At 48.9% G+C, this 26447-nt stretch overlaps 1 protein-coding gene across 3 annotated transcripts in view; it reads left to right on the forward strand.

The window, feature by feature from the left end:
- The first annotated feature begins 400 nt into the window (after positions 1 to 400).
- LOC134957448 (uncharacterized) overlaps positions 401 to 26447 on the forward strand; it is a 167215-nt gene continuing 141168 nt past the window's right edge. The window contains exons 1-5 of one of the 3 annotated variants that reach the window (XM_063939384.1): positions 401 to 503; positions 10907 to 11045; positions 15122 to 15260; positions 22069 to 22307; positions 23498 to 23632. In XM_063939384.1, the coding sequence (XP_063795454.1) occupies positions 22101 to 22307; positions 23498 to 23632 (342 nt within the window). In that variant the 5' untranslated portion in view covers positions 401 to 503; positions 10907 to 11045; positions 15122 to 15260; positions 22069 to 22100. The remainder of the gene's footprint in view (positions 504 to 10906; positions 11046 to 15121; positions 15261 to 22068; positions 22308 to 23497; positions 23633 to 26447) is intronic. The other 2 variants (XM_063939386.1, XM_063939385.1) reach the window with 2 other exon arrangements.

Raw genomic sequence — 26447 nt, forward strand, 5'->3', positions numbered from 1 at the left:
AGTGCATGAACCTGGGTTATTATTTAAGAGTAATGCGAGGTGAGGATAATGGTATGTACGATAGTGCAGGGGTGTTGGGCTAATGTACTGTATACAGAGAGCAGTACTTAGAGGTAATAATGTATGTTACGTTTATATAAGCGCATTTCATGGGGTGGGGATATTGTTACATAATGCATGGTATGTTTTATAGAACAACAGTATATAATGATATGTTCCATCTTGCGGCTGGGGCTACTTACCTCCTGTGTGGGATTTGCATGCAGTATAGGAGTCACTGTGTGTACACTGCATACTTCCACTGTAACACGACTTACTTATTGGTGAGCAACAGCGCCCTCCCCGGCGCATAAAGATATGACACACTGGCTGCTCCTTAAGCATTGCTGGAGCGCTGGTACAGACCGTGTGCGGGACAGCCCCTCCCCAACAGCTGTATCCATGGCAGCCGGGGCCGCGTCCCTGATACTTCCCCGGACGCTGCATCGGCGACCTGTGTGTGGGTAAGTGGCACTGCCCTGTACTCCGAGGGTAATGAGCTGTGTGAGGGCAATAGTAAGTGCAGGTACTTAACTGTGTGAGTGGCAGTAGTGAGTGCAGCTAATGAGCTGTGTGAGGGGCATTAGTGAGTGCAGGTAATTGACTGAGGAGCAGTAGTAAGTGCTGGTACTGAGCTGTGTGAGTGGCAGTAGTGAGTGCAGGTAATTGGCTGTGTGAGGAGTAGTAGTGAGTGCTGTTACTGAGCAGTGTGAGGGGCATTAGTGAGTGCAGGTAATTGGCTGTGTGAGGGGCAGTAGTGAGTGCAGGTAATTGGCTGTCTGAGGAGCAGTAGTGAGTGCAGGTAATTGACTGAGGAGCAGTAGTGAGTGCAGGTAATTGACTGAGGAGCAGTAGTGAGTGCAGGTAATTGACTGAGGAGCAGTAGTGAAAGCAGGTAATTGGCTGTGTGAGGGGCAGTAGTGAGTGCAGGCCATTGGCTGTGTGAGGAGCAGTAGTGAGTGCTGTTACTGAGCAGTGTGAGGGGCATTAGTGAGCGATTGGCTGTGTGAGGAGCAGTAGTGAGTGCAGGTAATGAGCTGTGTGAAGGGCAGTAGTGAGTGCAGGTAATTGGCTCTGTGAGGAGCAGTAGTGAGTGCTGGTACTGAGCTGTGTGTGGGGCATTAGTGAGTGCAGATAATTGGCTGTGTGAGGGGCAGTAGTGAGTGCTGGTACTAAGCTGTGTGAGGGGCAGTAGCGTGTGCTGCTATTGTGTGGTGTGTGGGTCCGTAGTAAGTGCAGGCAATGAGCTGTGTGAGGGACAGTAGTGAGTGCAGATAATCAGTTGAAGAGCAGTAGTGAGTGCAGGTCATTGACTGTGTGAGGAGCAGTAGTGAGTGCTGGTACTGAGCTGTGTGAGGGGCAGTAGTGAGTGCTGCTATTGTGCGGTGTGTGGGTCAGTAATAAATGCAGGCAATGAGCTGTGTAAGGGGAAGTAGTGAGTGCAGGTAATTTACTTGAGCAGTAGTGAGTGCTGGTACTAAGCTGTGTGAGGGGCAGTAGTGACTGAGTGCAGGTAATTGGCTGTGTGAGGAGCAGTAGTTAGTGCTGGTACTGAGCTGTGTGAGGAGCAGCAGTGAGTACAGGTAATTGGCTGTGTGAGGGGCAGTAGTGAGTGCTAGTACTGAGCTATGTGAGGAGCAGTAGTGAGTGCTAGTACTGAGCTGTGTGAAGAACAGTAGTGAGTGCAGGTAATTGGCTGTGTGAGGGGCAGTAGTGAGTGCTAGTACTGAGCTGTGTGAGGAGCAGTAGTGAGTGCAGGTAATTGGCTGCGTGAGGAGCAGTAGTGAGTGCAGGTACTGAACTGTGTGAGGGGCAGTAGTGAGTGCAGGTAATTGGCTGCGTGAGGAGCAGTAGTGAGTGCAGGTACTGAGCTGTGTGAGGGGCAGTAGTGAGTGCTGGTACTGAGCTGTGTGAGGGGCAGTAGTAAGTGCAGGTAGGTGAGCTGTGTGAGGGGCAGTAGTGTCTGCAGGTAGTTAGCTGTGTGAGGGGCAGTAGTAAGTGCAGGTACTGAACCCTTTGGAAGGCAGTTGTGAGTGCAGATTTGAGCTATGTGAGGGGCAGGTAATGGGTGTGAGTAGCAGTAGTGAATGCAGATAATTGGTTATAAATGTAATTTCTGCAACGGGGTCCACTGGTATTCCACAGGAGATAACATCGGGTGTAGAGTTGGCTCTTGATCCGAGGCACCAACAGGCCACACTTATCTACTTTGCTGCCCCCTCCTCCGGGAGGAGGCAGCGTTGTAGGTGCATGGGGGCGTGGCTGGCAGCAAGATGGGCGGTCCAGGAGTGTGACTGACAGGGAAGTGGGCAGTGCAGGGTGTGGCATAAGGATCGTGTCATCGTGGCTCCGCCCCCCACTATGCAGTGCCGAGAAAATAGGCACTGTATAGCGGGGGCGGAGCTACGATGATGCGATTTAGCGCGAATCGCGTCATCGGACCCCCTCGGACCGCCCACTTGTTCTCTGCAGCGGGCGGCCGAGGAGGGGTGTGGTGTTGCTGCAGGAAAAGCGGGAGGCTTGCCCACCTTTCCGGGAGGGCCACCCGATTTTCGGGAGCCTCCTGGCCATTCGGGGAGGGTAGGCAAGTATGCAACAGGCTAAAGCTTTGACTGTTCCCAGGATGCACTGCACCGCCTCCTCTATATCCCCGCCTCCAGGCACTGGAGCTCAGTTTGTAAGTTGGTTCCTTCAGTGCAGGCAGCTAACAGGTAGGGCTGCCCAGAAAAGACCTTTTCTGACAAGAAAGAAGACTTCAAGGGCCGCAGCATAGGCACTTGGTGCTATATGTCATACTGACATATCGTGCTGCGGCTCCCTCACCTCCCCCAGCGGCGCTGTATACTCCCGCGCCCTGGTTGCTGGGTACTTACAGCGGAGGCGCTCCGGTCTCATCAGGAACACATACCGCCACTGCTCTCTTGGATCGCGTGGCCGCACGATAGGGAGGAGGTAAGAGGGTCCCCCAGCCGGGACCCGTCGAAATCACGATATGGTCGCGGTCTCCAGGGACGGACAGCGCAGCTGCCGTGGACACTGTGGCCATGCAGGGACCCCACCATATCCACCAGGGCAAGGAACACAGGTCGGATTTACTAAAATCCGTTTAGTACAGGCTCCATAGTACCCGGTGGTGAAGTCCAGCAGAGGGGATAAGGCGCTGACCTGTAGCCCCTCCCCCAGCCCCAGGCACCATATACAGCAAGTGTTCCCGCCCTGGAGCTGCATCTCTCTCTCTCTCTCCCTCACTCACTTCCTGTCAGCGTTTTGGCGCCATTACACAGAGCTGCGCTGATTCTGGGACTGCTGGGCACTGTCTCCTCTGTAAAGCCGCCTGCCTCATCAGCGCTGTGCATTTACAGGACACTTGAGTATTCTACATGTCGTTTAGACAGTGTTAGTTAAGAACAAGTGTATGACTATAGGGATATTTAGTACAATTATCCTGTGATATACATCCAGTATTTACTGTGCAGTGTTATATCTGTATACATACATAGCTTTACTTAGTATTGCTAGTCCAGTGCACTTTTATTGTTGTTTGTAATAATTTCTGCATTGTACATGTGACTGTGTGTCATACTTGCCGACTTTAAAGATCTCCTCTCCGGGAGAAACCCAGAGAGGAGACACTGCAGGAGACTTTGCGGGGCCGGGCTATGACATCATTAGGCCTCACATCGGGAAACGCCGCGATTCGTCGGTCCGCGGGAAGGGGGCGGGGCTAAAATGACGCAATTTGATAATGCCAGACAGTGTCTTTCATATATTACCACAGCCTCTCATTACATTCAGGAGGCGGCCTCTGATGCCGGTTGCTGGCAGCCAAAGCGTCTACTATGTCCATTCTGGCTCGCCGGATTCTGTGGTTGCGGTCCTGGTCTGTGGATCTGGACTCTAGAAAGACCTTGGAGGTGATCCCTTTTAAGGGAAACATCCTTTTTGGGGAAGATCTGAACAAGGTTGTTGCTGACTTAGCGTCTGCTAAAACTGCATGTCTGCCGAGTACTAGTCCTTCGGCTCCGAAGGCTAAAGGTGTGTACACACGGTGAGATTCGGACTTAACCGATTCTCACTGTGCGACGGGGGGCCGGGTCGGCACTTAGCCAGTATCGCAAGCACATAATGAGTGTGCTTGCGATCCTGGTTCTGTGCGATTTTGGCTAAGTGTCAATCCTGACTATCTCTTCTATAGAGATAGTCAGGATTGACTTGCCTGCACAGCCTATTTTTTCGGCCGATGCCGACCCGCGCGGGGCCGCGCATCGCATCGGGATCGCAAGGTGACTGTCACCTTGCGATCTGCACTATCTTTTCATCCGATTCTGACTATATAGTCAGAATCGGAAGAAAAGATCTTACCGTGTGTACACACCTTAAGAGTACCACCTTTCGTTCCTTTCGACCTCCAAGTAAAGCAAAGGGTCAGGCGTATCCAAAACAGGCTCGCACTTCCAAAACCTCTAAGCCCAAAACTAAACGTTCCTGGACTGCCCGTCAGCCTGCTTCCAAACCAGACAAGCCCGCTGCATGACGGGGCGGGCCTCCCCCTGGGGGACCCCAGGGTGGGAGGCCGACTTCTGCGGTTCACCCAGGTATGGTTACAGACCACTTCAGACGCCTGGGTGGGGAAAGTCGTCACTCACGGATACGCCATCTCTTTCAAGAAACGTCCCCCTCGCCCAGGGCTTAAAGTGGTCCTGGAGAGGTGGGGGAACTCACCTCGCCAGCAACCCCTCCTGCTCAGCGCGCGCTGACCGCAGAAAGGGGTGTGGCCTCACAAGGAAGGGGCGTGGCCACACCAAAGTACCACCAATTAAAAATAATGCTTCACAGTAGCACAATCTTATTCACATTGCCCGCCCCACATGCTAGTGCCCTTTTGACGCACAATGCCCACAATAGCAGAGCCTCATACACACACACAATGCCCACAGCAGTGCCCTCCCCCTCCTAATTTTAGATTTGATTCACAATATAGCAGTATATGTTGAACAACCTTTGCTCACCTCTTATGTCTTCTATCTGTCCCTTCTGCTTTCTTGTTTCCTTTGTCTGTCACTCTCCTCATGAGTCCATACTTTTTAGCGTTGTGTGCAAGAAACAGCATCGCCCCCCCCATATTTAAAATAGGACCAGTGACAAAAATATAGGGGGGAAATACCAATACCACAAAATAATACCAATTCATATTATGCTGCACAGTAATCTATATTATTCAAATCACGTTGCACAGTAGCACCACTTACATACATTACGCCAGGTAGAGCCCCTATCACGCATTACGCCAGGTAGAGCCCCTATCACGCATTACGCCAGGTAGAGTACCCTTTTACACAGTACGGCAGCTAATGTCCCATTTTACACAGTACGGCAGGTAGAGCCCCCTCCACGGGCAAATGCAGGATTTTATGAGGGGGTTTTCTAGATAGATAGATAGACACAAACAAATATTAAAATTCAGCACTCACTATATATATATATATATATATATATCCAGAATTTGCCCCGGCACTCCTCCTGATGACTGGCTGAGGTGCCCTTCCTTGTGGACATGTTAGTCCACCCACATGCAGCGGAGAAAAACAGGTGGCACTCACAGACTTGAAGAAATGTGAAACGAACTTCACTCCGTGAAGTGTTTATTGGAAACAACAGGTGACGTTTCGGGGACACATCCCCTTCCTCAGACAACAAACAAGTGCAAACCAAATGTATATATAGCATAAAAGTAGCCCCACTTACCCCACAGTCACGACTCCCAGCTGCGTGGACCACGGAGTGCCCAGGCGTCTCACATCCCGCACTTCCGGTCGCGGCTCACGGCCCGGCCGGAAGTGACGCAATCAAGTTCACTGGTTCCTATGGCAACGCGCTGGGAGCCCTGAAACAAACACATAAAATCTTAGTGACTCCATAAAACATATCACACAGGCACACAAATCTAAACTGCGCTCAAAAAAAGCTGGAGTGTGCCTCATAAAACTAATAATAACACGTGTAAAATTCAACACATTTTCAACATGTTTGATGGTAATCAAACATGTTGAAAATGTGTTGAATTTTAAAAAATTAAAATCAACCTGTGTGTGATCCCTTACCCTGGAAATGGCATAGTTATAATATCTATAGCATTTAAACCCTCTTTTATGCAGAAAGGATGCGTTTTATATTTTTATGTATTAACCCCCTAAGAGGTTATTTTACTCTGGAAGGCAATTCAGCCAAAGGGATACTTGATGAGGAAGCAATCGCCTGTCTGCCATTACCTCTCACTGTATCCTAATCTGCAGTGTAGATCAGTTGTGATAATGGACTCAAACTACACAATGGCCCTCATTCCGAGTTGATCGCTCGGTATTTTTCATCGCATCGCAGTGAAATTCCGCTTAGTACGCATGCGCAATATTCGCACTGCGACTGCGCCAAGTAATTTTACAATGGAGATAGTATTTTTACTCACGGCTTTTTCATCGCTCCGGCGATCGTAATGTGATTGACAGGAAATGGGTGTTACTGGGCGGAAACAGGCCGTTTTATGGGCGTGCGGGAAAAAACGCTACCGTTTCCGGAAAAAACGCAGGAGTGGCCGGGGAAACGGGGGAGTGTCTGGGCGAACGCTGGGTGTGTTTGTGACGTCAAAACAGGAACGACAAGCACTGAACTGATCGCACAGGCAGAGTAAGTCTGAAGCTACTCTGAAACTGCTAAGTAGTTAGTAATCGCAATATTGCGAATACATCGTTCGCAATTTTAAGAAGCTAAGATTCACTCCCAGTAGGCGGCGGCTTAGCGTGTGTAACTCTGCTAAAATCGCCTTGCGAGCGATCAACTCGGAATGAGGGCCAATATTTGTAGTGCAAATCACTGAGTACCTGATAAATCAACAAATCACTATGCTGACCCTTATAGACCCCGGTTGCGGGGGCAGTTCATTCAACAGTGTGTTATTTATGCTTTTATATGTTTTTATAAAAAGCTGATGAGACCTAAGGACTCATTTAAACCCCTAGGGGTCAGACAGTCAAGGCGAAAAATCCACCTGGATTCCAGTTGGAGTAATTTCCTCCCCCTGTCGCCCCCCCGTATAGATGCTGGTACCTGGTCAATGGCCCTATATCTCAAACTGGCCAAGCTGTGTTTATGTGTGGCAAAGTGCCGTGCCACTGGCTGCTCACTGGTCCCTGAGATCAGGGCCGCCCGGATGGCCGACCTATGTTGAGTTAGCCTTACTTTCAATTGACATTCGGTTTTGCCCACGTAGTAGAGCCCACATGGGCAAACAATCACGTAGACTACAAACCGAGATGTACAGGTCAGTGGCCACCTGATTTTTAGCCGTTGGCCCGTATGCGGGTGTGGAAAAGTCTCGCCCACTAAGAAAAAGGAACAAGTGGTGCATCCAAGGCATTTGAAGCAACCATTTCTTTTGCTTAAAAAATGCCTGGATGCATTCTTGGCGTCAAAATCTGTGATGTCAGTTTTTACTACCAAGTCTTTCAGATTCCTGCCCCTGGAGTAACTCTGCATTAATTTGCTGTTTTGGAAACACTTCAAGTCAGGATCTGAAGTGACCATCTGCCACATCCCTTTGACTTGCTTCACTAAGGCCGGACTATCCGAATTATATTCGGTCACCCAGGGTATGGTGTCTTTAGGTAAAACTTTGGACTGACGTTTGGGTTGCTTCTGGAAATTGCACAAAGCTCTCTCTCGTGCTTTCTTCAGTTCCGATAGGGAATATCCTCTCTCAGAGAATTTCAATATCATCTCGTCTAATTGCAACATCCGTATATCTGGATTGGTGTTATTCCTACAAACCCTGAGTAACTGGGAGTAAGGCAGACTACGAATCATGGCTTTAGGGTGTGAGCTCTCAGCCCGGAGCAGGGTGTTCCTGTCCGTGGTTTTTTTTATAAAGGGTCGTCCCCAACTGTCCCTCTTTCAGCTGTATACATACATCCAAATAGCAAATCTCTGTCTTGCTATAGTTCGAGGTGAGTTTAATGGGACTATCTGAGTTGTTTTGTCTATTGATGATCTCCATCAAAATCTGCATGTCACCATTCCAGAAGATGAGGAGATCATCAATGTAACGAAAATACAGCAAAATGGAACCTGAAATGCTCGAATTCTCAAAAAACAACCCCCTCTCGACTTCCCACATGAAACAGTTGGCAAACGACGGGGCTACTGGGGACCCCATCGAGCAACCCGTTAATTGCTTGTAAAACCTCCCATTGAAAAAGAAAAAATTATGTGTCAGTGTGAAGGCTAAAAGCTCTAAAAACAAATCCACATCCGGACCCGTGTATAACCGATTGGCCGTAATTAACCGTCTGACGGCCTCCAACCCCGCCTGATGGGGAATACACGTATATAGACTGGTGACATCTAGTGTCACCATAGTCATATCGTTGGGGACTGCTCCCAGTCTGGCCAATCTATCCAAGAGCATCTTGGTATCTTTTAGATAGGAGAAAGTATCCTGGATACATGGCTGCAGATAAGTGTCCAGGAACACTGCAATTGTTTTGCACAGAGACCCCCGGGCAGAGATAATAGGTCTCCCCGGAGGTCTCTGTGCGTCCTTGTGAATCTTGGGGAGGGTGTAAAATAGTGGAACTACAGGCCATTTTGTAGATAATTTATCACTAATTACCTGTGAAATCAACCCCCCACTGACTGCATGTTTCAACAATAAATCAAGCTCCTGTTTAAACCCCGGAGTAGGGTCTTTATCCAGTCGGCAGTATGTCTTGTCATCACTAAGTAGCCTATCACATTCCGCAACATATGAGGACGTGTCCTGGATAACGATAGAGCCGCCCTTATCTGCGGCTCTCAAGACAATATCAGTCCTCTGTTGTAAGTTCCTTAATGCTTGTCTTTCATCACTGGGAAGGTTATGCTTTACGGCTGGAACTCTGTCCCCAATGGCATTGTCCATTAATCTGTGGAAAGTTTTGAGAGTAGCATTGTTTGATTGTGGGTCAAACCTGGAGCGGTTCCCCAACTTGGAAATCCGACCAGGCAATGTTGACTCTATGTTCACCGTAGGATGCTTAGAGAAATGCTCTTTGATTTTTAATGAGCGTGCTAATTTAAACGACTCTACCTTCCATTTAAATGGATCAGCAAAATTAGTGGGTATAAAGGAAAGTCCCTTGCTGAGAAGTCGTTGTTCGGAATCCTGGAGAGTATACGAAGATAAGTTGAAAATTAAGTGGCTCTGTGTTTGGGCGGCCTTCCAACTGTTCTGCCTCCTCGCTTGGCCTCCCCTTCTCGTTTTCCTCTTCCCCGGGTGGAGGCCCCTGCCCGGGTGTTTACCACAAAAGGGGTCACCGTATGTCTGGCCCCAGCCACAGCTCCTCCGACTTCGTCATTGTCACTTGCTGACGTGCTTGAGAAGCGGACCCGTTGTGGTTTTCTCACGTTTCCCACGCCACGGCCTCGAAACTGATTTGCTTGACTCAGCCAGGTGTAAACGCTGTGTTGGGTGTAGACTGTGACCACCTTCCTGTGTTTCTCTTTTTTATATTTCAATAAATTATTTTAATACTCATCCAGTTGATTTTGTAATTTGGCTAGCCAATCTGTGGATTTGTCTGATGTCATCTTCGCCAGATGTTCCTTTTCAAACTCGCTGATCTTCTCTGATGTTAACTTCAGCTCCCTCGTGGACTCCTCGATGACCAATAAAATGAGGTCCATGGAGCATTTATTGAGTATTGAGATCCAGCGCTTGCAAAAGGCAGTGTTATATCTACCTATCGTAGGTATATTATGTACCCTGAACCCCCGGGGTATCTGTTTTGCCCGGTGGTAATCAGACAAGGTACGACTGTGGTAGAGAAAGTCCAGCTCCCGCTTTTTTAATTTAAACAATTCACGGTATACATCATCGCTGGAATCGACATATTCATCAGACAAGGCTGCGTCCTTGTGCAGAATTTTCTCAGCATCCACATCCGAGAAACTAGGAGTCTCGTAATTATCACATTCCAGTAAAAATGACGTGAAATCGCCTTCACCCTCAGAGGTTGCCATCCTTTATCTTTAAGCTGCCTTCAGGGTGCGGAGACACACAGGTTGCTTAGAATATAGTGTCACAAAAGTGCCAAGTGCGTGCAAACAAAGTGCAACGAAGTGCTTTAAAAACAGTTAAAACAGAGGGAGGTGGTCCTGTGGGAGGGTGCCCTGGGCTGGTACCACGACCTTATCCACCGCAGCAGAGCGTGTGACCATGTATATCCAGAATTTGCCCCGGCACTCCTCCTGATGACTGGCTGAGGTGCCCTTCCTTGTGGACATGTTAGTCCACCCACATGCAGCGGAGAAAAACAGGTGGCACTCACAGACTTGAAGAAATGTGAAACGAACTTCACTCCGTGAAGTGTTTATTGGAAACAACAGGTGACGTTTCGGGGACACATCCCCTTCCTCAGACAACAAACAAGTGCAAACCAAATGTATATATAGCATAAAAGTAGCCCCACTTACCCCACAATCACGACTCCCAGCTGCGTGGACCACGGAGTGCCCAGGCGTCTCACATCCCGCACTTCCGGTCGCGGCTCACGGCCCGGCCGGAAGTGACGCAATCAAGTTCACTGGTTCCTATGGCAACGCGCTGGGAGCCCTGAAACAAACACAGAAAATCTTAGTGACTCCATAAAACATATCACACAGGCACACAAATCTAAACTGCGCTCAAAAAAAGCTGGAGTGTGCCTCATAAAACTAATAATAACACATGTGCAATATTACCATCAAACATGTTAAAAATGTGTTGAATTTTAAAAAGTTATGTGTGCCTGTGTGATATGCTTTATGGAGTCACTAAGATTTTCTGTGTTTGTTTCAGGGCTCCCAGCGCGTTGCCATAGGAACCAGTGAACTTGATTGCGTCACTTCCGGCCGGGCCGTGAGCCGTGACCGGAAGTGCGGGATGTGAGACGCCTGGGCACTCCGTGGTCCACGCAGCTGGGAGTCGTGATTGTGGGGTAAGTGGGGCTACTTTTATGCTATATATACATTTGGTTTGCACTTGTTTGTTGTCTGAGGAAGGGGGTGTGTCCCCGAAACGTCACCTGTTGTTTCCAATAAACACTTCACGGAGTGAAGTTCGTTTCACATTTCTTCAAGTCTGTGAGTGCCACCTGTTTTTCTCCGCTGCATGTGGGTGGACTAACATGTCCACAAGGAAGGGCACCTCAGCCAGTCATCAGGAGGAGTGCCGGGGCAAATTCTGGATATACATGGTCACACGCTCTGCTGCGGTGGATAAGGTCGTGGTACCAGCCCAGGGCACCCTCCCACAGGACCACCTCCCTCTGTTTTAACTGTTTTTAAAGCACTTCGTTGCACTTTGTTTGCACGCACTTGGCACTTTTGTGACACTATATTCTAAGCAACCTGTGTGTCTCCGCACCCTGAAGGCAGCTTAAAGATAAAGGATGGCAACCTCTGAGGGTGAAGGCGATTTCACGTCATTTTTACTGGAATGTGATAATTACGAGACTCTTAGTTTCTCGGATGTGGATGCTGAGAAAATTCTGCACAAGGACGCAGCCTTGTCTGATGAATATGTCGATTCCAGCGATAATGTATACCGTGAATTGTTTAAATTAAAAAAGCGGGAGCTGGACTTTCTCTACCACAGTCGTACCTTGTCTGATTACCACCGGGCAAAACAGATACCCCGGGGGTTCAGGGTACATAATATACCTACGATAGGTAGATATAACACTGCCTTTTGCAAGCGCTGGATCTCAATACTCAATAAATGCTCCATGGACCTCATTTTATTGGTCATCGAGGAGTCCACGAGGGAGCTGAAGTTAACATCAGAGAAGATCAGCGAGTTTGAAAAGGAACATCTGGCGAAGATGACATCAGACAAATCCACAGATTGGCTAGCCAAATTACAAAATCAACTGGATGAGTATAAAAATAATTTATTGAAATATAAAAAAGAGAAACACAGGAAGGTGGTCACAGACTACACCCAACACAGGGTTTACACCTGGCTGAGTCAAGCAAATCAGTTTTGAGGCCGTGGCGTGGGAAACGTGAGAAAACCACAACGGGTCCGCTTCTCAAGCACGTCAGCAAGTGACAATGACGAAGTCGGAGGAGCTGTGGCTGGGGCCAGACATACGGTGACCCCTTTTGTGGTAAACACCCGGGCAGGGGCCTCCACCCGGGGAAGAGGAAAACGAGAAGGGGAGGCCAAGCGAGGAGGCAGAACAGTTGGAAGGCCGCCCAAACACAGAGCCACTTAATTTTCAACTTATCTTCGTATACTCTCCAGGATTCCGAACAACGACTTCTCAGCAAGGGACTTTCCTTTATACCCACTAATTTTGCTGATCCATTTAAATGGAAGGTAGAGTCGTTTAAATTAGCACGCTCATTAAAAATCAAAGAGCATTTCTCTAAGCATCCTACGGTGAACATAGAGTCAACATTGCCTGGTCGGATTTCCAAGTTGGGGAACCGCTCCAGGTTTGACCCACAATCAAACAATGCTACTCTCAAAACTTTCCACAGATTAATGGACAATGCCATTGGGGACAGAGTTCCAGCCGTAAAGCATAACCTTCCCAGTGATGAAAGACAAGCATTAAGGAACTTACAACAGAGGACTGATATTGTCTTGAGAGCCGCAGATAAGGGCGGCTCTATCGTTATCCAGGACACGTCCTCATATGTTGCGGAATGTGATAGGCTACTTAGTGATGACAAGACATACTGCCGACTGGATAAAGACCCTACTCCGGGGTTTAAACAGGAGCTTGATTTATTGTTGAAACATGCAGTCAGTGGGGGGTTGATTTCACAGGTAATTAGTGATAAATTATCTACAAAATGGCCTGTAGTTCCACTATTTTACACCCTCCCCAAGATTCACAAGGACGCACAGAGACCTCCGGGGAGACCTATTATCTCTGCCCGGGGGTCTCTGTGCAAACCAATTGCAGTGTTCCTGGACACTTATCTGCAGCCATGTATCCAGGATACTTTCTCCTATCTAAAAGATACCAAGATGCTCTTGGATAGATTGGCCAGACTGGGAGCAGTCCCCAACGATATGACTATGGTGACACTAGATGTCACCAGTCTATATACGTGTATTCCCCATCAGGCGGGGTTGGAGGCCGTCAGACGGTTAATTACGGCCAATCGGTTATACACGGGTCCGGATGTGGATTTGTTTTTAGAGCTTTTAGCCTTCACACTGACACATAATTTTTTCTTTTTCAATGGGAGGTTTTACAAGCAATTAACGGGTTGCTCGATGGGGTCCCCAGTAGCCCCGTCGTTTGCCAACTGTTTCATGTGGGAAGTCGAGAGGGGGTTGTTTTTTGAGGATTCGAGCATTTCAGGTTCCATTTTGCTGTATTTTCGTTACATTGATGATCTCCTCATCTTCTGGAATGGTGACATGCAGATTTTGATGGAGATCATCAATAGACAAAACAACTCAGATAGTCCCATTAAACTCACCTCGAACTATAGCAAGACAGAGATTTGCTATTTGGATGTATGTATACAGCTGAAAGAGGGACAGTTGGGGACGACCCTTTATAAAAAACCCACGGACAGGAACACCCTGCTCCGGGCTGAGAGCTCACACCCTAAAGCCATGATTCGTAGTCTGCCTTACTCCCAGTTACTCAGGGTTTGTAGGAATAACACCAATCCAGATATACGGATGTTGCACTTAGACGAGATGATATTGAAATTCTCTGAGAGAGGATATTCCCTATCGGAACTGAAGAAAGCACGAGAGAGAGCTTTGTGCAATTTCCAGAAGCAACCCAAACGTCAGTCCAAAGTTTTACCTAAAGACACCATACCCTGGGTGACCGAATATAATTCGGATAGTCCGGCCTTAGTGAAGCAAGTCAAAGGGATGTGGCAGATGGTCACTTCAGATCCTGACTTGAAGTGTTTCCAAAACAGCAAATTAATGCCGAGTTACTCCAGGGGCAGGAATCTGAAAGACTTGGTAGTAAAAACTGACATCACAGATTTTGACGCCAAGAATGCATCCAGGCATTTTTTAAGCAAAAGAAATGGTTGCTTCAAATGCCTTGGATGCACCACTTGTTCCTTTTTCTTAGTGGGCGAGACTTTTCCACACCCCCATACGGGCCAACGGCTAAAAATCAGGTGGCCACTGACCTGTACATCTCGGTTTGTAGTCTACGTGATTGTTTGCCCATGTGGGCTCTACTACGTGGGCAAAACCGAATGTCAATTGAAAGTAAGGCTAACTCAACATAGGTCGGCCATCCGGGCGGCCCTGATCTCAGGGACCAGTGAGCAGCCAGTGGCACGGCACTTTGCCACACATAAACACAGCTTGGCCAGTTTGAGATATAGGGCCATTGACCAGGTACCAGCATCTATACGGGGGGGCGACAGGGGGAGGAAATTACTCCAACTGGAATCCAGGTGGATTTTTCGCCTTGACTGTCTGACCCCTAGGGGTTTAAATGAGTCCTTAGGTCTCATCAGCTTTTTATAAAAACATATAAAAGCATAAATAACACACTGTTGAATGAACTGCCCCCGCAACCGGGGTCTATAAGGGTCAGCATAGTGATTTGTTGATTTATCAGGTACTCAGTGATTTGCACTACAAATATTGTGTAGTTTGAGTCCATTATCACAACTGATCTACACTGCAGATTAGGATACAGTGAGAGGTAATGGCAGACAGGCGATTGCTTCCTCATCAAGTATCCCTTTGGCTGAATTGCCTTCCAGAGTAAAATAACCTCTTAGGGGGTTAATACATAAAAATATAAAACGCATCCTTTCTGCATAAAAGAGGGTTTAAATGCTATAGATATTATAACTATGCCATTTCCAGGGTAAGGGATCACACACAGGTTGATTTTAATTTTTTAAAATTCAACACATTTTTAGCATGTTTGATGGTAATATTGCACATGTGTTATTATTAGTTTTATGAGGCACACTCCAGCTTTTTTTGAGCGCAGTTTAGATTTGTGTGCCTGTGTGATATGTTTTATGGAGTCACTAAGATTTTCTGTGTTTGTTTCAGGGCTCCCAGCGCGTTGCCATAGGAACCAGTGAACTTGATTGCGTCACTTCCGGCCGGGCCGTGAGCCGCGACCGGAAGTGCGGGATGTGAGACGCCTGGGCACTCCGTGGTCCACGCAGCTGGGAGTCGTGATTGTGGGGTAAGTGGGGCTACTTTTATGCTATATATACATTTGGTTTGCACTTGTTTGTTGTCTGAGGAAGGGGATGTGTCCCCGAAACGTCACCTGTTGTTTCCAATAAACACTTCACGGAGTGAAGTTCGTTTCACATTTCTTCAAGTCTGTGAGTGCCACCTGTTTTTCTCCGCTATATATATATATATATATATATATATATATATATATATATATAGGCACTCAGTTTTGATAAAGTGCAAAAAGGTTCTGTTTATTGAAATAAACAGCAGCTTTTTGCACTTTATCAAGTCTCCGGGTGCCGTCATATTACAAGCATATACTGCTTATGAGCACGGCAGTTGCTGGATATTTCTATAAAGAGAGAGAGACATGAGGAGGGAACAAGACAAAGAGAGAGAGACTTCGGGAGGGAGAAACATGGCCAGAGAGAGACATGGGAAGGGAGGGAGAGAGATACATGGGAAGGAAGACAAAAAGAGTGACATGGCAAGAGAGGGTGAGAGAGACATGGAGATAGAGACGTTGCGAGAGAGAGAGAGAGACACTGCAAAAGAGAGAGAGATGAGGGAGAGACATGGCAAAGAGAGCGACATGGAGAGAGAGAGAGAGCGCAACATGGAGATAGAGAATATCAGCAGCAACAGCAGAAAGACTGGGCACCCAGAGCTGTGAAATGTAGCAGCAGTTACCTGGAGGTCTTCATGTGGAGGGCGAGTTGTCTCTCCTGCCAGACGCCGCCCAGGGGTGTGCCACGGTTAGGATAGGGCTGCGGACCATCACTCACTTGCAGACAGCGATCCAGTGGAGGTGGGGAGGGCATTACAGTTTGCGGGTCACTAAGCTGAGGGCATACTTGCCTACTTTTGAAAACTAGTTTCAGGGAGATTGTGGGTGTAAGCAGAATGCGCGGCGCTGCGCTGTGTACAGAGGGCGTGAATTCAGGGAAGGTTCATGGCCTCATTGCACGAACCTGTTTTTGTCACTCCGGGGTCCTGGAGATGTGGGCTGCCCCCAGAGACTGCCTGTTTGCAGTGTCGGCTCCTGCATTGTGACAGGATGTTGGTGTAATGTTACAGTAATAATAATTTTATCTATCAGGCACTTTCTCCAATAGGACTCAAAGCACTTAAGGGTGAGGGTCAAGGTAAGAGTATTAGGGTGTTCGGACTAAGGGTGAGGGTAGGGCATAGAATTAGTGTTCGGATAAAGGATGAGGGTTACATAGACACATGTGCTTGCAAGTCATATGCAGGAGCAGTGACCTGTAATCACAGAAACACATAGTGGTCTCATATTGCTAACCTACTCAGCATCTACTTGGTGCCAATTTCCAGCAATGCCACCATGCACACCATCCATGCGCGCTGCTTTATTTGAGTTACTTACATTTTAAACATGCCTCCGGGAGGGGGGGCAGCGGAACTAAAGAAACCACCACTGCTATGCTGCTGCCACACCAGCCGTCGCAGACACTTTTAACTAGCCACCGGGGGTTAGACCGGCCACAACTGCTGTGCTGTTGCCATGCACGCCAGGTGGGTAAAGAGGCTGCCGTTTCCGCCGGTGCTGACACTTCCGCTCTGCGGCTCTGCTTACAATGTCACCCGCCATTACATCCCCGAGCAGCCCTTCCCCTGTCTCTACAGACTGACGCATGCACAGTCCGCATTTTTTTTTTTTTTAAATCGGGAGGACCCAGAGCATTTGTGGTGGAGCAGCGGGAGGCTCACATTTTTTTACCTGAGCTGAACGCGGGAGGGTTAGCAAGCCTGGCTTAGGAGTGGGGTGGACTTTAAGCTGCTGCGCTGGCAGGGAGATGGAGAGTGGGCACAAGCATTACTGGCCTCACAGTAAACTCCGGCGGCTGCTGGGGGATCGGGCGTTACAGCCCGCGGCTCACACTCCGGCGGCTGCGGCAGCGGGGGACATCAGGCACTGTAACCTCCCTGGCGGGGGGGGGGGGGAGAGGGCACTTTGAATAGCGCCGATTGTGCGCCACTCACGGCTCCCGGGCCGCCAGCTAATGAGAAGCTGCACTTGGCAGCTTCTCATTGGCTGGCGGTCCGGGAGCCGTGATTGGCTCACGCCAGATTTTAAAAGAGCCTCCCCTTCGTTTGATTGGTGCTGCAGCAGGTCCGCGAGCCGTGACCTTTACAGTGGAGCAGGCACCTGATACTGTGGCCGGACGGAGGCGGAACTGGTTCCGCCTGCAATTAGAGGTGACGGAACGCAGTTCCGCCCCGTTCCGGCTCACTTTAACCACTGCCCTCACCAGTTTTGCTGGACAAATATACCTTTGGATCCATTGAAAGCAAAAACTCTACATTTGGTGGTACAATCCCTCCTGGACACAGGAGTGCTAGTGCCGGTCCCTCTGGCTCAAAGAGGCAGGGGGTACTATTCAACGCTGTTCCTAGTTCCGAAACCGAATGGATCCTCAAGGCCCATTCTCAACCTCAAGTCTTTTAACAAATTTGTGAAGGTATCCAAATTCCGTATGGAAACTCTTTGCTCTATTGTTCTAGCCCTGGAGCCCAAGGACTATATGGTATCCCTGGACATAAGGATGCTTATCTACATATACCTATTGCCATGTTGCATCAGCAATATCTGCGGTTTGCTATTGGCAACCTACATTATCAATTCCAGGCCTTGCCTTTTAGACTGAACACTGCTCTTCAACAAGGTCATGGCGGTCATGACGGCCCTTCTCCGCTGTCAGGGTATCAGGATCCTGCCGTATCTGGACGACTTGTTGATCCTAGCGGACTCCCCAGAGGTTCTCCCCCGTCATCTGGAACTGATGGTCCAATTCCTGCAAGCCCACGGGTGGCTCATCAACTGGAAGAAATCCTCGCTGGTTCCTGCTCAGAACATGGTACACCTGGGGGCGTTACTGAACACACACAACCAACGGTTGTTCTTGTCTCCTGGAGAAGGTCCTGAAACTTCAGGACAGGATACGATGCTTCCTCTCTCGCCCTCGTGTGTCGATACACTCGGCGATGCAAGTACTAGACCTCATGGTGTCGCCTTTCGACATGGTAGAGTACGCTCAATTTCGTTCTCGCCCTCTGCAGCGGTTAATCCTTTCCAAGTGGAACGGCCTGCCTCACTGGATCAGGTCTCACATGATCTCCTTGACTCTGGAAGTTCATCTGTCTCTGAGCTGGTGGCTCCAGGACCAACAATTGAGCAGGGGTTGTCCCTTCTGGATCTCCAACTGGATGCTTCTAACGACAGATGCCAGTCTGCGGGGTTGGGACGCGGTGTTGGAGCAACACTCTCTTCAGGGTCGGTGGACCACGGAGGAATCTCTCCTTCCGATAAACATTCTGGAGTTGCGGGCAGTGTTCAATGCTCTGAAACTGGCCCTGCCTCTGGTACAGAACAGGCCTGTTCAAGTACAGTCGGACAACGCCACCACGGTGGTATACATAAATCATCAAGGCGGCACTCTAAGCCGCATGGCAATGATGGAAGTGTCAAAGATTCTTTGTTGGGCGGAACGCCATCTGCCAGCCATATCGGCAGTGTTCATTTCGGGGGTCCTCAGCTGGGAAGCGGCCTTCCTCAGTCGTCAGGAAGTACACGCCGGAAAGTGGAGCCTTCATCCAGAAGTCTTTCAACTCCTAGTGGATAAGTGGGGCCTACCAGATGTAGACCTGATGGCGTCTCGACACAATCACAAAGTTCCAGTCTTCGGAGCAAGGACAAGGGATCCTCAAGCAGCGTTCGTGGATGCCCTGGCTATTCCATGGAACTTTCGGCTGCCATACATGTTCCCTCCAGTGTCACTCCTGCCCAGGGTAATAAGGAAGTTCAAGCAAGAAGGAGGATTACTACTTCTGATTACTACTTCTAATCGCTCCAGCGTGGCCCAGATGGCATTGGTTCTCAGACCAGCAGGGTCTCTCGACAGAGCATCCTCTTCTATTTCCGCAACGCCCAGACCTCCTCATTCAGGGCCCTTGTGTCTACCAGGATCTGGCCCGACTGGCTTTGACGGCGTGGCTCTTGAAGCTTCAGTACTGAGGGCCAAGGGATTTTCTGAGGCGGTCATTCAAACTATGTTGAAAACCCGTAAACCGGCTTTGGCTCTGATTTATTATAGGGTCTGGAATTCTTACTTCACCTGGTGTGCGGCTAAGAATTATGATGCGTACAAGTTCTGTACTGCCAAACTTTAGCAACAGGGCCTGGACTTAGGCCTTTGTCTGGCCTCCCTAAAGGTTCATATTTCAGCCCTGTCGGTATGGTTTCAGAGAAAAATTGCGACTCTGCCTGACGTTCATACTTTCACTCAGGGTGTTTTACGGATTCAACCTCCCTATGTTCCTCCTGTGGCTCCTTGGGATTTGTCGGTTGTTCTGGATGCCCTACAAGAGTCTCCGTTTAAACCTCTTGAGTCTGTGGACCTTAAATGGCTTACACTTAAGGTTTTATTTTTGCTGGCTATTGACTCTGCTAGAAGGGTTTCAGACTTGGGTGCAAAGAACGGTCTTTGGCTGTGGTACAGGCTCTCTGTATATATGTAAAGAGAACCGCATCTCTTAGGAGATCTGATTTCCCTCTTTGTCCTTTTTGGATTTCACAAACTTGGCTGGCCTGCGAATAAGCAGACCTTGGCCAGATGGATTAGAATGGTGATTGCACAAGCTTATGTACAGGCTGGACTTCCGGCTCCTACTACTATCAAGGCCCATTCTACTCGGTCTATTGGACCTTCTTGGGCGGCCCGCCGTGGCGTGTCCCTAGAACAATTGTGCAAGGCGGCTTCGTGGTCCTCAGTGAACACGTTCATCAGGTTCTATTCCTTTAATACTTCCGCCTCCCAGGATGCTTCCTTTGGACGCCGGGTTTTTGTGCCCGCTACAGTGCGTCCCCACCCATGAGGAACTGCTTTAGGACATCCCCAATGTTGTGGAATACCAGTATACACCACTGCAGAAAAGGAGATTTATGGTAAGACTTACCTTTGTTAAATCTCTTTTTGCGAGGTACACTGGATTCCACAGGGCGCCCACCCTGACGCACTTAGCTTCTTTGGTTTTGTATGGCATTAGCTGCTGGTACCTTCTCCTAGTTATCTGTGGCTACTAACTACTGTCGTCTCTTTTACCTGCTACTGCATTGGAGTGGTTAACAAAACTGAGCTCCAGTGCCTGGAGGCGGGGATATAGAGGAGGCGGTGCAGTGCATCCTGGGAACAGTCAAAGCTTTAGCCTATTGGTGCCTCGGATCAATATCCAACTCTACACTCCGATGTTATTCCCTGTGGAATCCAGTGCACCTCGCAGAAAGAGATTTAACAATGGTAAATCTTACCATAAATCTCCTTATTTCTAGTTTACACTGAAAATAAATTACTTTACAGAACATTTAATTTACTTACTAATCCCAGTTTTCTGATCTGAAGTTCTCTGTTCCACTGCTGTGCCTGTCCCCATGTGCTGCCTGTCCCACATCACCCCCTTGTGCTGTCTCACTTTTCCTGTGCCTCTGTGTTGCCTGTCCTGTGCTCGCTGTCTTGTGCTTCCTGCTCCACTGCATTGCCTGCCCCCATTGCGCTCCCTGCTGTCTGTCTCACTGAGTTTCCTGCGCCTCTGTGCTACTTGTCCTGCATCCCTGTCCTCTGTGCTCACTGTCCTTTGTGTCCTCTCCCCCTGTGCTCGCTGTCCTGTGCTTCCTGCTTCACTGTGCTGTCTGTCCCATTGTGCTCCCTGTGTCCCTGTGCTGCCTGTACCAATGCGCCCCTGTGCTGCCTGTCTCACTGCGTTTCCTGCACCTCTGTGCTGCTTGTCCTGTGCTTCCTGTCCTCTGTGCCCACTGTCCTGTGCTTCCTGTCCACTGCGCTGCCTGTCACATTATACTCCGTGTCCCTGTGCTGCCTGTCCCACTGTGCCCTTGTACTACCTGTCTCACTGAGTTTCCTGCACTTCTCTGCTGATTATCCTGTGTTTTCTGTCCTCTGTCCTCACGGTCCTGTGCTTCCTGTCCTCCTGTGCTTCCTGCTCCACTGTGCTGGCTTCCATATTGTACTCCCTATGTCCCTGTGCTGCCTGTACCACTGTGCCCCTATACTCCCTGTGTCACTGAGTTTCCTGTACCTCTGTGCTGATTGTCCAGTGTTTCCTGTCCTCTGTGCTTCTGGATTGTCCTGTGCTTCCTGTCCTCTGTGCTCACTGTCCTGTATTTCTTGTCCTCTGTGCTTCCTGTCCTCTGTGCTCACTGTCCTCTGTGCTTCCTGTCCTCTGTGCTCACTGTCCTGTGCTTCCTGTCCTCTGTGCTCACTGTCCTGTGATTTCTGTCCTCTGTGCTCACTGTCCTGTGCTTCCTGTCCTCTGTGCTCACTGTCCTGTGCTTTCTGTCCTCTGTGCTCGCTGTCCTCTGTGCTTGCTGTCCCACTGCGCCCCTGTGCTGCCTCTCTCACTGAGTTTTCTGCGCCTCTGTGCTGCTTGTCTTGTGCTTCCTGTCCTCTGTGCTCGCTGTCCTGTGCCTCCTGCACCACTGCGCTGGCTGTCGACTGCACTCCCGGCACCCCTGTCCCACTGTGCTCCCTGTCCTGTGTTTGCTGTCCTCCTGCTTTTCTTGTCCATTTTCCATTGAAGTGCCACTACATACCATACACAAATCCACGAGTCTTATAGGTAAATAAATACATATCATTCATTTGCAAAAAATAAAATAACTTCTGCCTTGACATTCATCCAAGGTTGTGTATTCCACGTATACCTAAGCACTGGTCTACCATGTATTGTTATCTCTGGTTTGCTGAACATCTAGGATTTTGTTTGTTGACCTACAGGTGTTGGCCCATATTGCCCTTTACCCGGTGTGATGGCAGATCTGGGCAGCCTCCGGTGTCACAACTGTAATATGATATTTCGCTCCTTCCCGCTCCTGGAGAAACACAAGGAAAAGTTCTGCATCGGGAGCCAAATAGGGGATCCCACTGTGCTTAGCTCCCGCTATGTGGCCCCAGGGGCCCGTGTACACTTGCCTGGCATAGACATTCCACGAATGACGGAGACCCCAGAATTCAAGGTAATTGGGCAGAAACATTTTACAATAAATGGGTATCTTGTAGCTGTTAATCGTATGTGGTAAGGAACTCATCTGTTGTGGCTCCGTCAAGGTGGAGACAAAGATCCTCACCTGGCCTGCTAGCTTACCTATCCCCAACTCGCCCTATTCTCCAGTCAATCTGAAGTTTGGGGACTGCCCCCTAGACTCAGAAGAGTGTTTCTCCGCTTTCCAGATCCCACTTCTTTTCCTGTGAAATTGGTGCAGCCTTAGAAACATAGGATGGGGGGGGGGGGGGACGCTCACAAAATGTCTCACTTTCTGATTCTCACACCCTATTACATTTCCCCAATAGACTTTGGGGGTGATTCAGAGCTGATTGTAGATGTGCTAAATTTAGCACATCTACGATCAGTTTCTCAGACATGCGGGGGGACGCCCAGTACAAGGCCAGTGCGTCCCGATTGTCAGGCCCTGCCCCCCCCCCCCCCCCCCCCCCCCGCACGGGTGCGAAAGCATCGCTTGGCGGCGATGCTTTTGCACCCGCCGAGTAGCTTCCTGCCTGCACAGCTTAGCTGCGCTGGAAGGCGGTGCCCGCTCATTTTGGGTCACGGCGACTGCGCGTGATGCCACACAGCCGCCACGGATGCCCACGCAATGGTCTGGACACGCCTGCGTTGTCCGGACCGCGCCCCACCAACAGCATTCTAATGCCCTTGGCATGCTCCCTCTCACCCCGCGACTGCCTCTGCCTGCCAAGGGCTTCAGACTGCGATCGCTGCCGTTCTAGTGATCGGGTCTGAATAAGGCCCTTTGACGGCAGATAAAAAAAACACTTGGCCCATCTAGTCTGCCCCTGTTTTATCCATATTGTTACTTCAACTACTGGAGCAGATGTATTAAGCCTGGAGAAGGGATAAAGAAGTGATAGACCAGTGATAAGTGCAAGGTGATAACGCACCAGCCAATCAGCTCCTAACTGTCATTTTTCAAATCCGTAGTGACTGGCTGGTGCGTAATCACCTTGCGCTTATCATTGGTTTATCGCTTCTTTATCCCTTCTCCAGGCTTAATACATCTGCCCTGTTTCTTATGCTGAAGACTGTATTAAAGATAAAGTGAAAATAAAGTTAAATAGATTATATATTCTATTATATTCCTATTATATTATATATACTGTGTAGTCTGAAGTTGCTGTTTGCGCTCTGCAGACACGGGACAGCATTGCACGTCTGATGGCGAGAGAGAACCTGCTGAATGAGCGGGAGCAGCGGCTGATGGGCGGATATAATGGACATATGGGGAGCGTCTCCGACAGTAAAGCACTGAGGAACCTGACTGATGAGGTAGTTACTGTAAATGTGTGCAATTAATCATGTACCGGCCACTAGGGGGCATCGGTTAGCCTCAACAGGCCGTACTACCAGGGGTAACTTGATGAATGCAAATTATGCTCTAGGCCAGGCATGTCCAAACTGCGGCCCTCCAGCTGTTGTGAAACTACATATCCCAGCATGCCCTGACATAGTTTTGCTGTCAGAGAATGCTAAAGCTGTGTCAGGGCATGCTGGGATGTGTAGTTTCTCAACAGCTGTAGGGCCGCAGTTTGGACATGCCTGCTCTAGGCAGTGTCAGACTGGGGCATGTAGGGCCCACAGGGGGAATGCAGTGGTAGGGGCCCATGTTAGGGGTGTGGCCAGTCTGCAGAGAGGGGGTGTCCTGCCATCTCATTGGTCTGACTAATCATTAGAGAGTGCAACGTCTGGGCCTCTTCATAAATATATACAATAAATTCAGCTGCTGCATGCATGATAATGTATTAGATTAATAACAGCAATGCACTGTAGAAAATACACCATAGTCCAGTATAAGGTAACATATGTATATATAATGTATAATTCAAGTGCACAGTCTGGAACCTAATCCTTAGAGCAGGAGGTGGACCTCCAGGCAGTAGGACCCACCGGTAGTTTCCCCTGTACCCCTGTGGGCCAGTCCAAGCCCGGCTCTAGGTGACTTCCTCCTTCAGGGTGCCGAACTAACGTGCAATGCAGCAGTGATGATAGTAGCATACCAGGGAAAACCAATTTAATATGGCAACTATTTACATTAGTGGAGTCACCTATAGAATCAGAGTTTATTGCACAAAGAGTGAACTAGCTGCCTTGTTCCTGATGCAGATGAGCAAGAAACAGAGTTGCTGGTTTATAGATTGTCTGCATTTATCACTGCACATGGAAAACTCTGTTCGTACCATAGCTGTAGGAGGTGCCGCAGATTGTACATAACTTTTAGCCTTATCTATATAGGGTGGCTCAGTGGGTAGAATTGTATAAGCTATGATGGGTGGCACAGTGGTTAGTATTGCTGCCTTACAGCACTGGAATGTGATTCAGACTAGGAGCTATCGGTGTGGAGTTTGCATGTCTTCTTGATTGTTTTTGGGTCATATTCCACACTCCAAAAATACACAGTTCGTATAACTGGACAAAAATTAACTCTAGTGCGTGTGAGCTCGGTGGCGAATCCAGATCTTATGTGTATGATACATATTCTCTGCACTGCAGTATGTGATGGTGCTATATTAATAACTGGTAATGAATAACAATTACCTGTATTGCAGAGCAGAAGGGGAGCTTGTGGCTAAGATTTCTGCCTACCCATTACATTGCCATTGATTTCTCTCTAACTATAGGTGTGTCTGGGTGTTCTGCCATCAACTTATACCCCTTTTACACCTACGAGCACGGGTCGCAGCCGGGAGCCTGACACGGGAGCTGCCCCCTGCTGCGACCCGTGCTCGGTCCCTTTCCCATCAGCAGTCACAACCCGGCATATGCCGGGTTGGTGACGCTTCTAGCTACATGGCAGGGGCGGCGCAGGGAGATCACATGATCTCCCAGCGCCGCCCATCCATACAGTGTAAACGGGAGCCGTGTCGCATCGACACGGCTCCCGTTTACACTACACCCTACCCGGATCATTCCCGTGTCCTACCCAGGTAAATAGCCGGGTAGGATTCACGGGTCACTTGATCCGGGTTGACCCTTTTCCACTTGCCAAAAACACGGGTAAATGCGCCCCCCCCGTGCATTTACCCGTGTTTTTTGAGCTAGTGGAAAAGGGGTATTATATTGCAAACTCAGTCTATAGTGCCTGATAACATGGCAATACATAAACGGTCATTAATCAGAGGATTGTGGCAGCTGGGAGTGTCATCAGCAGGGACATGCGATGTCTGTGTCACGTAATGAGGGCTCATTCGCATGTACTGTAAGATAAGGCCACAATGTGTAGCAGGAGCGCGGTATAACAGCGATAGCCTGCCATTGGCTGTGGTTTTCCTGTGTGACTAGAGAGGAAGCTGATAGGAATATATACATCTGGTGTTACCCCTGCCTCAATAATAAAGAAAAAAAAATAAAACCCCCAAAAAACCCTGAAATAAGAGAACAACTAGGTGCATGTTGACAGGACAGGGTTAATAAGTGGGCAGGGCCAGTGGCTGTGGGTGGGGCATGTGTCACTGGGCAGCTGCCGACTTTACCTAATGCAAGGGTGGGGAGAAAAGCAGAGTTAATATATCTGACTGTCACAACTGAGGGCCTGAGCTGACGGGAGGCAGCCTCAGTTGTAGGGGCTGAGATGTACCGGAACCTGGGAGGTTGTATCAGACCCCTGGACATGTAAGTAACATGAATAATAACTGCCCGAAGGCGTGACCACGACAACTTGGATAAAAGTCAATGATGTTTATTATGACAACTCCGCAACACAGCAGCAGTAAAAGAAAACGTAAAAGTCAGCAAATAATAAATACAGTTCCTGGGTACTACAGGATGGCAGAAGCCACAGGGCACTGGTAGTGTGAGATAGTTCTTATGATCTTCTAGATGGAAAGTCCTTACCAGGCCCGACTGTAGCAATGGAGATAACCCAGGATTGTGCCAGCTGGTGTTCCAGGAAAAGCTGGGTTGCTGAAGGTAAAACAGCTGCTGTGGATACTGGCTGGAACCAGACTGTTGTTAGCACAGAGTGGATACTGGCTGGAACCAGTTAAATAATAAATGAACTTGGGAGCGATGAAATATGAACTGAAATGTAGAACTTGAGAGCGGAGAAATAATAATACCGGTGGAGAGTGGTAAAGTGTAGAAAGGA

This window comes from Pseudophryne corroboree, chromosome 9 (genome assembly GCF_028390025.1).
Source record: "Pseudophryne corroboree isolate aPseCor3 chromosome 9, aPseCor3.hap2, whole genome shotgun sequence".
NCBI lineage: Eukaryota > Metazoa > Chordata > Amphibia > Anura > Myobatrachidae > Pseudophryne > Pseudophryne corroboree.